The sequence below is a fragment of the Chelonia mydas genome, chromosome 1, assembly GCF_015237465.2.
Source record: "Chelonia mydas isolate rCheMyd1 chromosome 1, rCheMyd1.pri.v2, whole genome shotgun sequence".
In the NCBI taxonomy this organism is placed as follows: domain Eukaryota; kingdom Metazoa; phylum Chordata; order Testudines; family Cheloniidae; genus Chelonia; species Chelonia mydas.
The window spans coordinates 36,483,962-36,500,883 of record NC_057849.1 but is presented as its reverse complement, the minus strand read 5'-3'; the positions used below and the strand labels follow the sequence as shown (position 1 = coordinate 36,500,883).

Below are 16,922 nucleotides of genomic sequence, written 5' to 3'. Positions count from 1 at the left end.
AAATGCTCTAAGTGCGTTTAGTCGGCATTTAGTCGACGGAGTGCGTCCACAGTACCGAGGCAACCGTCGACTTCCGGAGCGTTGCACTGTGGGTAGCTATCCCACAGTTCCCGCAGTCTCCGCCACCCATTTGAATTCTGGGTGGAAATCCCAATGCCTGATGGGGCAAAAACATTGTCATGGGTGGTTTTGGGTACATATCGTCAGGCACCCCCTTCCCTCCCTCCGTCCGTGAAAGCAACAGCAGACAATCGTTTCGCGCCTTTTTTCCTGGGTTACCTGTTCAGACACCGTACCACGGCAAGCATGGAGCCTGCTCAGGTAACCGTCACCGTATGTTTTCTGGGTGCTGGCAGACGTGGTACTGCATTGCTACACAGCAGTAGCTCATTGCCTTTTGGCAGCAGACAGTGCAGTATGACTGGTAGCCATCATCGCCGTACTCCAGGGTGTTCTTTTAGCCGACCTCAGTGAGGTCGGTCAGGGGCACCTGGGCAAATGTGGGAGTGACTCAGCCAGGTCATTTCCCTTTTAAGCTTCGTCTCATGGCGATTCAGTCCTGCCGGCAGTCCTACTGCACCGTCTTCTGCCGAGCACCCAGGAGATGACAATCGCCAGCAGTCATACTGCACTGTCTGCTGCCAGCAAGATGTATAAAGATAGAGGAAGTGGATCAAAACAAAAAATAGACCAGACTTGTTTTGTATTCATTTTCTCCTCCCTTCCTCCCTCTCTCCCTCTGTGAAATCAATGGCCTGCTAAACCCAGGGTTTTGAGTTCTATCCTTGAGGGAGCCACTCTTTCTCCTTGACGCAAAGCCACCCCCTTTGTTGATTTTAATTCACTGTAAGCCAGCTCTATAAGCCACGTTGTCAGTCGCCCCTCCCTCCGTCAGAGCAACGGCAGACAATCGTTTTGCGCCTTTTTTCAGCGCAGACGCCATAGCACTGGGAACATGGAGCCTGCTCAGATCACCGCGGCAATTATGAGCGCTATAAACACCGCACGTATTATCCAGCAGGATATGCAGAACCATAACCTGCAAGAAAAGCAAAACCTGGCGAGGAGGAGACGACTGCAGCGCAGAGACGAGAGTGATGAGGACATGGACATAGACTTCTCACAAAGTACGGGCCTCTGCAATGTGCACATCATGGTGTCAATTGGGCAGTTTCATGGCTTGAAACACCGATTCTGGGCCCGGGAAACAAGCACAGAGTGGTGGGACTGCATAGTGTTGCAGGTCTGGGACGATTCCCAGTGGCTGCGAAACTTTTGCATGCGTAAGGGCACTTTCATGGAACTTTGTGACTTGCTTTCCCCTGCCCTGAAGCACAAGAATACCAAGATGAGAGCAGCCCTCACAGTTCACAAGCGAGTGGTGATAGCCCTGTTGAAGCTTGCAACGCCAGACAACTACCGGTCAGTCGGTAATCAATTTGGAGTGGGCACATCTACTGTAGGGGTTGCTGTGATGCAAGTAGCCAACACAATCATTGAGCTGCTGCTATCAAAGGTAGTGACTCTGGGAAATGTGCAAGTCATAGTGGATGGCTTTGCTGCAATGGGATTCCCTAACTGTGGTGGGGCTATAGACGGAACCCATATCCCTATTTTGGCACTGGAGCACCAAGGCAGCGAGTACATAAACCGAAAGGGGTACTTTTCAATGGTGCTGCAAGCACTGGTGGATCACAAGGGATATTTCACCAACATCAACGTGGGATGGCCGGGAAAGGTACATGACTCTCGCATCTTCAGGAACTCTGGTCTGTTTCAACAGCTGCAGCAAGGGACTTACTTTCCAGACCAGAAAATAACCGTTGAGGATGTTGAAATGCCTATAGTTATCCTTGGGGACCCAGCCTACCCCTTAATGCCATGGCTCATGAAGCTGTACACAGGCAGCCTGGACAGTAGTCAGGAGCTGTTCAACTACAGGCTGAGCAAGTGCAGAATGGTGGTAGAATGTGCATTTGGATGTTTAAAAACGCGCTGGCGCAGTTCACTGACTCGGTTAGACCTCAGCGAAATCAATATTCCCACTGTTATTACTGCTTGCTGTGTGCTCCACAATATCTGTGAGAGTAAGGGGGAGACTGTAGGGCGGGGTGGGAGGTTGAGGCAAATCGCCTGGCCGCTGATTACGCGCAGCCAGACACCAGGGCGGTTAGAAGAGCACAGGAGGGTGCGGTGCGCATCAGAGAAGCTTTGAAAACCAGTTTCAGGAATGGCCAGGCTATGGTGTGAAAGTTCTGTTTGTTTCTCCTTAATGGAACCCCTCCACTCCCCCCCCCCCCCCGGTTTCACTCTGCTTTACTGTAAGGTAAGCACCCTCCCCTCCCCCCTTCGATCACCGCTTGCAGAGACAATAAAGTCATTGTAGCTTCACATTCATGCATTCTTTATTTATTCATCACACAAATAGGGGGATAACTACCAAGGTAGCCCGGGAGGGATCGTGGAGGAGGGAAGCACCGGGTGGGGTGGTGGAGGAGAAAGGACAAGGCCACACAGCACTTTAAAAGTTTAAAACTTTAAAACTTATTGAATGCCAGCCTTCTGTTGCTTGGGCAATTCTCTGGGGTGGAGTGGCTGGGTGGCCAGAGGCCCCCCCACTTCGTTCTTGGGCGTCTGGGTGAGGAGGCTATGGAACTTGGGGAGGAGGGCGGCTGGTTACACAGGGGCTGTCACCGCGTCTGTGCTCCTGCTGCCTTTCTTGCAGCTCAACCATAGGCTGGAGCATATGAGTTTGATCCTCCAGCAGCCTGAGCATTGACTCCTTTCTTTCAGCAAGCTGACGCCACCTACCATCTTCAGCCTGCCGTCTCTCCTCATGGTCATATTGTGTTTTCCTGCACTCTGAGATTGTCTGCCTCCACGTATTTTGCTGTGCTCTGTCAGTGTGGGAGGGCAGCATGAGGTCAGAGAACATTTCATCGCAAGTGCATTTTTTTTCGCCTTCTAATCTTCGCTAGCCTCTGGGAAGGAGAAACATATGCAGCTGGTGGAGGGGGAAAAAAGGAAGAGGTAGTTTAAAAAGACACATTTTATAGAACAATGGGTAGGACTCTTTCATGGTAAACCTTGCTGTTAACATGACATAGCACATGTGCTTTCATTACAAGGTTGCATTTTGCCTCTTATTGAGGATATGCCGGTTTGGTGTGAGAGATCACTCACGCAGGGCCAGACAGCAGAATCTGGCTTGCAGGCAGCCATGGTAAGCCACAGTCTTTTGGCTGCTTTAACCTTCCTAACATGTGGGAATGGTTTCAAACAGCAGCGCCCTCATTTCCCATACGAAGTAGCCATTGGGTTGGCATTTAAAAATGGGTTGGCAATTTAAAAGGAGGGGCTGTGGTTTCCGGTTTTATGTGTAGCAGAAACCCAACTAACCCCCCCCCCACCACACACACACACCCAATTCTGTGAGATGATGGCTTCACCCCTCCCCCCACTGTGTGGCTAACAGCGGGGAAGATTTCTGTTCAGCCACAGGCAAACAGCCCAGCAGGAACAGGCACCTCTGACTGTCTGCTTACTAAAACCACCCTATTTCAACCAGCTGACCATGAATGATATCGCTCTCAGAGAGAGAAAAACGGATGTTTTTTGAATGCCAGCAAACACCGGGACCATAAGCTGCAATGCTTTGTTCTGCAATGATTCCAGACTACGTGCTACTGGCCTGGCGTGGTAAAGTGTCCTACCATGGAGGACGGAATAAGGCTGCCCTCCCCAGAAATCTTTTGCAAAGGCTTTGGGAGTACATCCAGGAGAGCCTTATGGAGATGTCCCTGGAGGATTTCCGCTCCATCCCCAGACACGTTAACAGACTTTTCCAGTAGCTGTACTGGCTGCGAATGCCAGGGCAAATTAATCATTAAACACGCTTGCTTTTAAACCACGTATAATATTTACAAAGGTACACTCACCAGAGGTCCCTTCTCCGCCTTCAGGGTCCGGGAGCCCGCCTTGGGTGGATCCAGGTCCAGGGTGATAAACAGATCCTGGCTGTTGGAGAAACCGGTTTCTCTACTTCCTTGCTGTGAGCTATCTACAACCTCCTCCTCCTCCTCCTCTTCCTTGTCCCCAAAACCTGCTTCCGTGTTGCCTCCCACTCCTTGGATGGAGTCAAAACACAGGGCTGGGGTAGTGGTGACTGCACCCCCTAGAATGGCATGCAGCTCATCATAGAAGCGGCAGGTCTGGGGCTCTGAACCGGAGCAGCCATTTGCCTCGCTGGTTTTTTGGTAGGCTTGCCTGAGCTCCTTAATTTTCACGCGGCGCTGCTGCGAGTCCCTGTTATAACTTCTGTCCCTCATGCCATTGGAGATTTTTTTCAAATATTTTGGCATTTCGTCTTTTCAAACGGAGTTCTGCCAGCACGGATTCGTCTTCCCATACAGCGATCAGATCCTCTACCTCCTGTTTGGTCCATGCTGGAGCTCTTCAGCTATTCTGGGACTGCATGGTCCCCTGTGATGATGAACTCTGCATGGTGACCTGTGCAGGTGAGCTCGCCACGCTGGCCAAACAGCAAATGAGATTCAGAAGTTTGTGGACCTTTTCCTGTATACCTGGCCAGTGTATCTGAGTTGAGAGCGCTGTCCAGGGTGGTCACAACTGAGCACTCTGGGATAGCTCCCGCAGGCCAATACTGTCGAATTGCGTCCACAGTACCCCAAATTCGACCCGGCAACGCCAATTTCAGCGCTAATCCCCTCGTCAGGGGTGGAGTAAAGAAATCAATTTTAAGAGCCCTTTAAATCGGAAAAAAGGACTTCGTTGTGTGGACGGGTACAGGTTTAAATTGAGAGAAAGCTGCTAAATTCGACCTAAACTTGTAGTGTAGACCAGGCCTTTGAAACCTGGCACAAATAATAACCAAATACTAATGATTTTACATTATTTAAGGAGCTATACTTCAGTTCAAGTTTTATTCTGAGTATCTGCTTGTTCCTCTTGATATTTATAAATTGTACAAAATTACTAAATATCTGAAACACTTTTAATATAGACTTTGCTTTTTACCATTCCCCCCAAATTCCTCACGCTTTATTTTGAATTCTTTTTACTTTATTTAAAATTAATAATAATAAATGAAAAAAGTAAAAATACTCTCCTTTTTTTATGTGAGTTTGTAACCACAGTAGACTGAACAACACGACTTTTATTATATTTGGGTTAATACTTAGTAGAAATGCTGATACCACATTGTCTTGATACTACTAGTATTGTTTTAGCAAAGTATATATGATATGCAAAGGGCCCAGTCTAAGTCACTTAGCACCCTCCACTCCTATTGATGATTTTGGGGTTGTGGTGGCTCTGGGCTTTTCAGGATCTGGCCCAAAAGAATCTAAGAACCTCGGTCACCATGTTCATCAGGTTAACTGACTTGCAAGAAGCCTATTGTTTGTTTAATTTAAATCTGCTTAAATATGATTTTCTTGCTTTAAACATTGTTGGAAGAGGACAACTGCCTTTATTAGGTTAAATTTTAGTAAAATCCCATGTTCCTCACCTTTAGCTGGATTAAAATGTTTTTTGACATTGGAAATAAATTAGTATTTGTGTGATTGGGAGTGAAAATGTTTCTTTGTGTAGGTATTCTTGTCCTTGCCGAACTATCAGTCCCTTACTGAAGGCCACTGCGTGATAGCCCCTTTGCAACACTACACTGCTGCCACTCTTCTGGATGAAGACATCTGGGAAGAAATCCAGGTCAGCAAAGCACTGCTATTTATTACATCTGTGTAGATAGCTCATTTTCTAGCTACTTTTTAATATTTTGATTAATATAGTAATATACTTATTGTAAGTGACTGTTGCTTCCGATCCACAGCCCCTGGGGGGCTTTTGAGGTTGCCTGGGTTTTCTCTGCTTTCCATTCCAAGGTTTGAGCTGGTTCTGGCCGTGGACAGAACTATCTCACTTCAGGGACACTCCCCCGCCCCCTTGTATGGAATTCCATCCTTGCTAAATACACCAGAGTTCGCTAGGTGTCCTCAAGAGATAGTGTAAGGGATAACATTTTCAAAAGCATCAAAGTGACTTAAGCAGTTAAGTCTCATTGAAAGTCAGTGAGACGTAAGTGCTTCTGAAAATTTTACTCATGGTCTTTCTATTTGAGTTAATTAATCTGTTTGATCTTTTTGTCCTCCCTCTTTCACACGATATCTTGAGTTATTTTTACTTTGCCCTTCCTTCAGCTTCTACTTTTTTGTTCATTGGGCTCAGTTTTACATTAGTTGCCCTTTTAAATCTTTGAATAACGCTCACATACTGGTACAATGATGAGCTGTACACAAATTTTTAAAAAATGTGCAGTATCAGATGTCATGTTACCAGTTTTTGTGACCAAAATATCTTGTCTTAATGTTACTTTAATAAGTGCCTAGTTATGATGTATATTGTAATATATGGTTGTGCCAGTTTTTCAGATTCTTATATTCACTGCTAGTATTTTTATAGGTAACTTGGGCATTAATTGTGTCAAGAGCTGGAAAGCCAAGTGGTTTACCAGTTTGCCAATCCTGGTTAATAGGATTTCACATTCAGTGTGTTTCTCATTATCTTATTCCTTTGATCTAACTTATTGTAGGCCTAGTTTCTGATATTTCTTCAAAACATTATACATATTTATAGTCCTGATGAATCTTGTCCAGGAAGTTTTTCAGTCAAAGGCACCTGGCCAGCAAATATGGGAAAGATCAAGACTTCAGAAGAGAGTGACTGAACTAGTCATTTCTTCACTCTGACTTCAATGGTCAAAAGTGCCCAAAAAGGAAAATATCATATTTTTCAATATTCCCTCTAATTTTTTACATCCGTATGCAGAATAAATTTTGTTATGTGTATCAATATGGAGGTGATGTGTGGCGGGGGTGGAGACGGGGGGTTCGGAGTGTGGGAGGGGGCTCAGGGCTGGGGCAGAGGGTTAGGGTGTAGGGGGTACAGGCTCTGGGGTGGGGCCAGGGATGAGGGGTTTGGGGTGTAGGAGGGGGCTCAGGGCTGGGGCAGAGGGTTGAGGTGCAGGGATGTGGGAGGGGGCTCCAGCTGGTGGAGTGGGCTCTGGGGTGGGGCTGGGAATGAGGGGTGTGGGGTACAGGCTGCCCTGGTGCTGGGGCAGGGCGAGAGTACTCACCCCAGCCCTCTTTCGTCGCCACTACCCAGGGCTGGGGTAGAGCGCCTAAACGTGGCAGCTCCGGGACCGTGGCCGGGGGACAGGCATCTCTCCCCGGCCGGAGCAGCTCCAGGATTGAGACTAGGGGAGAGGCACCACTCCCTGCCAGGGCAGCTCTGGGGCCGGGGGAGAGGCACCTCTCCCTGCTGCAGGCCTGCATGCCCCCTACCTCTTTCCTCTCCAATTCAGGCCCTTGTGGCTGCGCGGATTTGTGGCCCTTGATAGCTTGCTGCCTGGCCATGCTCTTGCTTTTTCCGTGTTAAAGATCTTTAAAGCCAAGGGTTAAAGCAGACCATTTCTACCAAATGTAGAAAGAGATTTTATGAAATGTAATGATGTAGCTCAAAGGCCGTCCACTAAGAAATCCATAGCAAACAGCCTTGGAATCTTAACATGCAACTTGTCTTGTAGGAGATTTACTTCAGTTCAGGGCAACTTCCATTCAATGGCATGGGTATCCTGTAAAACAGACATCCCATACCTGAATGACAGGTGTAATTTTAAGGCCCAAGAACTAAAGGACAAAAGACTGTGAAGAAAAAAGTGACTTAAAGGTGTAGGAGTGTGACAGCTGTGTTTTTCAACATAGTAGCAAATCATCTAATGAAAGCCCACTGGAAGTAGGCACAGCAGAAGCGGTTGCTATTTATTGTATATTGTTTGTATTATCATAGCACCCAAATGTCCTAATCAGGATGGGATTCTATTGTACAGTAACTGCTCACTTAATGTCCTAGTTACGTTCTTGAAAAAATGCAACTTTAAGCAAAACGATGTTAAGTGAATCCAATTTCCCCATAAGAATTAATGTAAATAGGGCAGTTAAGTTCCAGGGAAATTTTTTTCGCCAGACAAAAGACATTATATACATATACAGTATAAGTTTTAAATAATTTCAAACAATTTGATACTGTATTCACCAATGATGATTGTGAAGCTTGGTTAGGCAGGGGTGTTACAGGGTCAGGGCGCAGGGGCTTGCTTCGCTCCACCCACTGGGCGTTCCAGCTGGGGAGCGGGGTCGGGGTGAGGGTGCTTGCCCTACTCTGCCTGCCCAGCGTTCCAGCCAGGGAGCAGGCAAGCCCCCACGCCCTTACCCTGGTCCCCGGCAGGAGCACCGAGCCGGGGGGAGCCAAACAACGTTATAAGGGAACATTGCAGGACTTTAAGGGAGTATGTTTTCTAATAGACCAGTGACCTAATAATGAAACAATGTTAACCGGGATAACATTAATTGAGGAGTTACTTTACAAAGTGCTGTAGAAATCACACAGACTTCTTGTTCCAAAGACCTTAAAATGTTGTTTGAAAAAAAAAAAAAGCTGCAAGTAGCAAATAAGAGACAGAAAAGATAATGTGGGACCCAGAGTAACAGTGAAAAAAAATAAATAAATAAAAAAAAATCAGTTACATTCATAGATTCCAAAGCCAGAAGGGACCATTGTGATCATCTAGTCTGACTTTCTGCATAACACATAGAACTTCAGAATAATTCCTAAAGCACATCTCTTTTTTAAAAAAATCATCCAATCTTGATTTAAAAATTGTCAGTGATGGAGAATGAACAGCTTCAACTTCGTTATTCTGTCATGTTCTATGTTTCTATGTACATAAGGTTCTGGAGGCAGTCACTGGTCCATTTCTGGGTCTTCCGTCCTGTTGAACACACTGGTCTTGCTTAACAAATAATAATGGCACTCAAAACTGCCAGTACCCTATCCCTGCATGTTGTAACTCAGATGAATTTCTAGATGATACAAAGGTTTCTGAGAAGCAGCCGTGTTAGTCTGTATTCGCAAAAAGAAAAGGAGGACTTGTGGCACCTTAGAGACTAACACATTTATTTGAGCATAAGCTTTCGTGAGCTATGCTCAGATAAATTTGTTAGTCTCTAAGGTGCCACAAGTACTCCTTTAGATTATACAAACTATTCTGGATGTGAATGAATTGACTGTGCGAACAACCCTGTAAGAGACGTAGAAATGTGTTCTGGGGGATGTGTGATGGTACAGAAAATTAGTCCTTGACATGTAGAATGACCTGATTTGTGTATGCAATCATAGTAATTGCACATTCAGATTAGGAATGCAATTACATGTGATACATTAGAGGGGGGTGAATGTCAGCTCTGCAATACATTAGTGAGTATGAACAAAAAACAATAGTTGATTTAAAAAAAAAATTGCATATTGGCAAAGAAAAAATAGTTTGAGAATGGAATTGGACAAAGTTGAGGTAATTCAGCCATAGTGTCGGACATTAAATTGTACTCTTGCTAAACAGGGAAGGAAAGGAAAGAAATCCTGCTTCATACAGTATTTTTCCTTGAAAAATTAAATCTCAAATAGGAAGTAAAATCAACGTGGCAATAGGGGAAAAAATAGAGCAAAATTATAGCATATGCTGAAAAAAATCAAAATTGTAAAGGGAGAACAGTGATCTAATGACTGGATAGGGATTTAAAGGACGTGGACATGGATAAAAAGTATATGGGCGTTAAATACTGCAAAACAGAGTAACTCTGCTAACAATAACTATAACTATATATATTATAGTATGTGTAATAGCTAAATAAAAGCTTGTGTATTTTCAGGAAATAGTGGCAAGTCAGGAAACAAACATAGAAAAATAAGAGGGATTTTCTTTCTTTAGTCCAGCGATTCTCAACTAGGGGTCAGCCACCCCGTGGGGGTCCACCAAAATAAACTAGAGAGCAGGGCCGCTGTTAGACTTGCAGGGGCCCAGAGCAGAAAGCTGAAGCCTGAGCCCAGCTGCCCGGGGCTGAAGCCAAAGTCTGTACAACTTAGGTTCACGGGGCACCCTGTGGCATGGGGCCCCAAGCAATTGCCCTGCTTGCTACTCCCTAACTCCAGCCCTGGCTTTTAATGTATTGGATATACAAAAAAAACCCAACCCCCCCACCCCAAAAAACCCAGTTGTTGTGGCACAAGTGGGCTGTGGAATTTTTATAGTATGTTGGGGGAGCCTCAGAAAGAAAAAGGTTGAAAACCCTTGCTTTAGTCTACAAATCAACATCTGGGAATGCATTGGAGCAGTGGGGGTATAAAAAGGTTAGAGGCTCTTAAACTTGGCAGTTCATCAGATCTGGATAATTTACATACTTTTTAAAAAACCCTAAATGACTAGGGGGTTGGAGAATGGAGAAGCTTTGTTAAACATTTTCACACGTTCAGAAGAAAGTTTGTGAGAGCACAAAAAGGCTTTAAAAGCCTTTTTTGGAGGAAAAAACTAGAGACATTTAGTTTGATATCAGCTATGGAAGGAGTATGATTCCCTTTGTGCCCGTAGTTATGCAATAATCCTGCTATTGGAAATAGGGTGCATGCTGAGAAATTGAATAGTTTAGGAGTGATCTCTGGAACAGCTGGTGAACATATCTTGATTAAGGATAGATGAGAGGAGGACATTTATGAGAATGATGAAAGAGAATAAATGGACATATATTTTAGACTTTTAGGGCTTTTCTACATGGGGAAGTTAGTGTGCACTAAAGGTATGAATTTACAGCACATTAATTACTCTGTACTAGCTGTCTATGTGGACACTTAACTGTGTTAAAAGTGTATTTCTGCACCTTAGCTTAATACATTTTAATGTGACTAAGGTAAATGGCCTGAGGGCACTCTTACTGCAAACTAAGTGTGTCCATGTGGGGACTTAAATACTGTAAAACAAAATAAATTCTGGCAGAGATGCTGCAGTTATGCCTTTTGCCCACCGGGGGTAGGGGATCTTCTCCCAGCCTGAAATGCTGACAAACCTCAGACTCGCAGAGGGAGAGAGAGAGGTTCTAACACAGGGGGTTGTGACCCCTTAGGGGGCCGCAAGGTTATTACATGGGGAGGGTCGCAAGCTATCAGCCTCCACCCCCAAACCCTGCTTCGCTTCCAGCATTTATAATAGTGTTAAATATAAAAAGAAGTGTTTTTAATTTATAAGGTGGGGGTCGCACTCATCGGTTTGCTGTGTGAAAGGGGTCACCAATACAAAAGTTTGAGAACCACTGAGCTATGGGGAAGATGAATCTCGGGGTTTTTTTTTTTGTTTGTTTTCAAAGATGTGTAACTCGTGAGTATTTTTTAAGAATAAAGTGACTGTAGATAAGAAATTCCTTTGCTAAGCCTGTGTTCCTTGCTTACCTGCCATGTTGTCCCGGAAGGGGTTAAACAAGTAGTGGAGTGCCCTTAGCCTGATGGAGCTCTGGGAGATCATGTGAAAGCAACTAGGCAGCTTGGGAGGTCTCAGACACTGGTTTCAGGGTCTAGGGCGGTGGTTGGGTTGTGACCCTGTTTTAATGGGGTCGCCAGGGCTGGCTTAGATTTGGTGAGGTCCGAGGCGGAAGCCCAAGCCCAGCTGCCGAAGCCAAAGCCTGAGGATGTCAGCCCTGGGCAGCGGTGCTCAGGTTACAGGTCCCCCCCACCCAGGGCAGTGGCTTTGGCCCTCCCCCACCCAGGAGGCAGGATTCAGGTTCCCCCCCCCCCCGCCACACATTGGGGTCGTGTAGTAATTTTTGTTGTTAAAAGGGGTCACGATGCAATGAAGTTTGAGAACCCCTGGTCTAGGGAAAACTGGGTGGTCCAAGAGATAAGAGGTCTGAGCCCAGTAGTGTGGGCTAAGGCCCCAGTGCTAAAAACAGTGATGAGACTCTACCCAGAGCTATTTGGCTTGGAAGCATGTGGGTCCCAGTGATTGGGTCCACTCAGAACAGATTGGTGACTATAGGGAGTGGTATTGAGCCAGGTTAAAATAGTTATTTTTTCCATTTTCAGCAAATCAGAACTCCAGTCCCAGGGTACAGGCCTTGCAACAATAGGTCCACAGATTGTATTTGTGTTACAGCAGAGGAAACAAAGGTTACCTGTAAATATAACCTTTTCATGCTACAAAGAGATTAGCCATGGAGTTCTGTAGTAGTTAGAACTATTGCTGCTATTTTATTTTTTGTCTTAACACTAGGGTGATTACAGTGAAAGCAAGTGTGTCAAGTTTGCAGATGCTACTGAATTGGGTCTGTTATAAAGGTGTCTTCAATTCAGTGAATGGATAATACAGAATAGCAAAAGAGAGAGCATTTGTTATACATAAAAGTGATGTACAACACTAGGAATGAGCAATTACTGCAAAAGCATTCCAAAATTTTTATTCAAGTGACCCACTGGAGTGACTTTTACAGCATTCACAGCTATTTGTTTTTCATGACCATCCATACAATGACTTTTTTGCCTATCAATCTGTAGCCCAATGGAGGAACTCTCCAGATGCTCACTGGCCTGGGGCTGAATGAGAGCGGAGTCATCTTAATCACCACATACACATACACTATACAGACTCAGTAATTCTGGGACTGCATAGCAGTGTTCTCCCATCTGGGGCCCAGAGAAAGTGCAGAGACAACTTAAAAGTGGGCATTTCCTGCTACCAGATTTAAACCCCTGGGCCAAACCTGGCTGTCCTTACTCTGGCAAAACTCCAATGGAAATAAAATAAGTTTTAAATCTGCTTCTGAATTCTACATCTGATAGGATCAGTGTCCTAACATTAAAAAGTGCAGTGCTGATAGAATATATATTGTACCTCTATATTTGTTATATATTATACTGCCTGGTTTTGAGCGCAGAAAATACTGCATCTGTTACTATAATTTAATGATAGGTAAACTTCAAAAGGATTGTTCTAGGTAAGAATCCTAAAAGTTTGGATTCTTAAACCAGATCTCAGCTAAACTAGCCAGTCCCATTTGGAAATTTTGTCAGGAAATATTGAGAGAGAAGGCATTCTTGTAATTCTTTTTTATGGATGGGACAAAAATACCACGGTAATGGCCTTTCTTGCTGTTTAGACACCACTGATTGAGAACTACAGAGTGTAGAATTGTGCATAAATGTGGAGGAAAGGTTCAACTTTTAAAATATGTTAAAAAGGGGAAGGAGGTCCAATTTGAAAGATGGAACAAAAAATATTTCTTTATCCCAACCAGTGTGGTCACCTCTCATTGTAAATTGTGGAATATACAATGATAGAGAGGGTTAAAATGTTTGGGATAATATAAGAATCAAACCCAGAGGGGCTTTGGAGCTCGATCCAACTCCAATTAAATTCAGTGCAAAGATTCCCGTTGACTACAGTAAGAGTAAGACCAGACCCTTACTTCACAACTGAGCAAACTTTTCTGACCCAAAGGCAATATTTTACACTGCTATTGTTTGGGGGGAAGCATAAAAATAAAATAAACTGGCCGGGCAGTTTGATTATATTTTAAATTTTTATAAATAGTTGATTGATGTTCATATTGCTCTGCAAGTCGCATCTTTTGGCTAATTATTATCGCTGGGTAGTTTTTCTTATGATGGCCTTCTATTTAATTTGTCACATGTCCAGCAGCCAATGTAATGTGAGTATAAAAATCATTTAAATATAAAGTGTGTAAACCTTTGCTTATACTATGGTAATTTATTAAAATGCTCTGTTGTATGCTGTTGGGAACTGTGTTTCACTTTTGTCTTGAGTTATATGGTGGTTTTTTAGGCCTTTCAGAATTTGAAAAAACAGAGTGTACTAAGTATACTAAGAGTATACTAAGAAATGGCAGGCTGGCTGTTACTCAATATAAACTGTATCTGAAGATCCTTTGAGCTTTTGGAATGTACTGTGTTTAGTATTGCTGGATTGTAGCGGTAAGACAGTAGTGTATCACACCTGGTTTTTGGTTTAGTGCTCCCCTAAATTCCCTTGGAGGAATGTGGCATTAATGCAAGTGCAGAGGGAGCAATGTGGTGGCACTGAAGGTGGCGTTTTCTAAGGCATCAACTGTTACATTAAATTTTCACTCAGAAACTTGGCATGATGTAACAAATAGCAGTGATTATTGTGTAATCCTTGGAGCTATTGGCCAGGGAAGGGAAGATACTGATATTTATTTTAAATGCCATTACCACTTGCGCACCCTCACACCAATATTCTTATTTTGCAACACCTGGCCTGCCTCAGTAGCCTTGTCACAGCAGCTACAAGGAAGTTGTGCCTTTATAGAGAATTAGGGATAAGCTGGGAAGCCAAGGGAGAGGGAAGTTTCACACGGCCTTCGTTCAAATATGTTCAAAATAATTTTACAGGCGTCTGTCATCCACTAGAGGAAAAAAATAACTGAGAGGAAGAATCCAATCATCTGCTGGTGATACTCAGCCTGACATCAAAATTCTAGGGCTAGTTAAGGATGAAAAAGCTGAGTTCGAAAATATTAAGAGAGGCTCCTTCTCATACTTACAGTTTATTCTGCTCCTTTCTAAATGTAACCTTGTAGTTTGACGGATTTGGGCAGAAACTTCTTGTGATTTGTAGTGTGCTAGTTGTGTATTTTGAAAGGATGAGGCATCAGATTTTTGATGGAAAACATTAAGCTACTTCTGTTTCATTTTTATTTCTCATTTTGCTGCTTTTGGTTAATAAAAAAAAAAAAAAAAAAGAGGAATTAGGCCATTCTGCAGCTTCACACTCTAAGGAACTCGTTTGTCCCAGGTCTTGGTAGTAAATGTGTTGGATCATATTAAAGAAGTTCTGTATTAAAATCACAAATGAGTTTGATTCCCCATAGTTTAAATTCCAGGGTATTACTAATTAAGAGGTCTCTTGGTTTTTGGTACTGTTTCTCTCCCTCTATGTGTGAAACTTGCAAGCTGCTAATTGTGTTAGTACATTCTAAGACAGAGTCTGTTCTCAAAGCAATTCACAGAGAGAGACTCAAAGCAATACTCTAACAACAGAAACAGCACCCAGAAACTCCCCGCCCTTTTGTTGTATTAACAATTGTGATTAAAATAGAGATAGAGGATGTATATGGATGGATGCTTGGTGTGGATAATAACTGAATGATCAGGGAGGTGCCAGCCTAAGAATCCAGTGTCCGTCGGCTGAAGAAAGCATCAAGTGGAAATAACCAGAGGACCCCCAGAGGGCAGACTGGAATCCACCCAACAGCCTCAAGAGTGGGAGAACCAAAGAACAAGATAACATCTAGCAGCACGGAGCCGTCAGGAATGTGCTATCTGCTGATTGAGTCAGTAACAGCATGATGAAGCAATTCCCAGAGACTGGCATAGGAAGAAATTCCTATAAAAATAGACTCTAAAAAGTGAGAATTCTGCAAACCAACTTCCAGGAGCATCAGATGAGCATCTGACAAGGCCCTGCTCCCTCCTCATGTCCAGGCCACCTGGCCAGTGGCTTGGCATGAGCAACTCTAAGGCTGGTAACTATGATAACAACTTTGCAGAACCTGTGTGTGTGTGTGTATGAATGAACATGTGAATAAATATGAGATTGAATGGAATGTTATAGCTATAACTAACTGCTTACTATGATTCTTTCTGTATTCACAATAAATGTGGTATTTTGCCTTTTTCCCTTTAATAAGATCCTGCTGGTTTTTATTTTATTGGTATAACATTTTGGTGGAGAAATGCGAAAGGGGGAATATTGGTAAAAAACCTCAGTTATTGTAAATATTGGTGTGCACACCGCCAGCTCTAGTGAGCTAGGCATTTCTATTAGGTTAACCAGACGTGCTGGCCTCCGGGAAGGTAGCTGGGGACCTGCTGGCCTCCGGGAAGGTAGCTGGGGACCTGCTGGCCTCCGGGAAGGTAGCTGGGGACCTGCTGGCCTCCGGGAAGGTAGCTGGGGACCTGCTGGCCTCCGGGAAGGTAGCTGGGGACCTGCTGGCCTCCGGGAAGGTAGCTGGGGACCTGCTGGCCTCTGGGAAGGTAGCTGGGGACGCATAGATTAAGCTATGATTTCAGAATCTAGGCTGTGTCACTTGCTAAGTAATACCAGCAGTGACAAAGAGATTGAATTATCCATGTTAAGATGTTAAAAGAAAACAGGGTAAGCCAGTACCAGAGGGAGGAATGGAGTCAGAAGGAACTCCAACCTCACCTTTTGTTAAAGAAATTACCTTTTAAACAAATCCTTCAAAAATTTGGGCACAGTCCTTGGACTAAACAATCCCTAGCTGATGTCTGCACTATTTCGGACCTAGAGGATAGATTGGCTCAGTATATCCTCATATACAAACCTTCTAGTGCTTCCAAAAGAGACGCAGCAGCAATTTGGTGGTTGTGGGAGGCATGTAAGGATTCTTCCCTCCGCTTGTCTTCATGTAAAGAGGAAAAGGCACAAACAGAAAAGGGAGCAGACAATTGGAAGGTGCTGGCTACAAATACCCAAAGCCAGCTGAAAATAGTGAAAGAGGCACTCCAGGAATACAAAAAGAGTGAAAAAGTTAACTCTGCAGAGGCTGGAGGGAGGCAGGTAAAGGGGGAGAAGGTCCTATGTACGGCACCCCCAGGCATAATTACAAAGAGAAAAGAGAGTAAAAAAAAAAAAAAGTTAACTCTGCAGAGGCTGGAGGGAATTAAGCAGTTAAACTTTGTGAAAATGTTAAAAAGGAAAAAAGTGTTAGACAAAGAGCATTCTTGGTTTCTTTGCAGCCATTCTGAAAGAAAAATGGGCCCTTTTCCAAAGGAATGTCTGTAAATTAGCCAGGCAAAAATAAACTATCTGATTAAAATCATTTGACTGGACAATTTAGTCAAATTTGCTAAAAGAACATAAGAGGGTTCTATTGGAACTTAACTGCCTCAAATGTATAAAGGGAATGTAAGATGTAAAAAACAGAGCAGTGTGGAAGGGATGTTAAGGAAAAGAAAATGTGTAT

At 44.0% G+C, this 16,922-nt stretch overlaps 1 protein-coding gene across 6 annotated transcripts in view; it reads left to right on the top strand.

The window, feature by feature from the left end:
- CWF19L2 (CWF19 like cell cycle control factor 2) overlaps positions 1 to 16,922 on the top strand; it is a 175,135-nt gene that overhangs the window by 125,560 nt on the left and 32,653 nt on the right. For all 6 annotated transcript variants that reach the window (XM_043529780.1, XM_037890131.2, XM_037890102.2 and 3 more), the window contains one exon: positions 5,614 to 5,730. In XM_043529780.1, the coding sequence (XP_043385715.1) occupies positions 5,614 to 5,730 (117 nt within the window). The remainder of the gene's footprint in view (positions 1 to 5,613; positions 5,731 to 16,922) is intronic.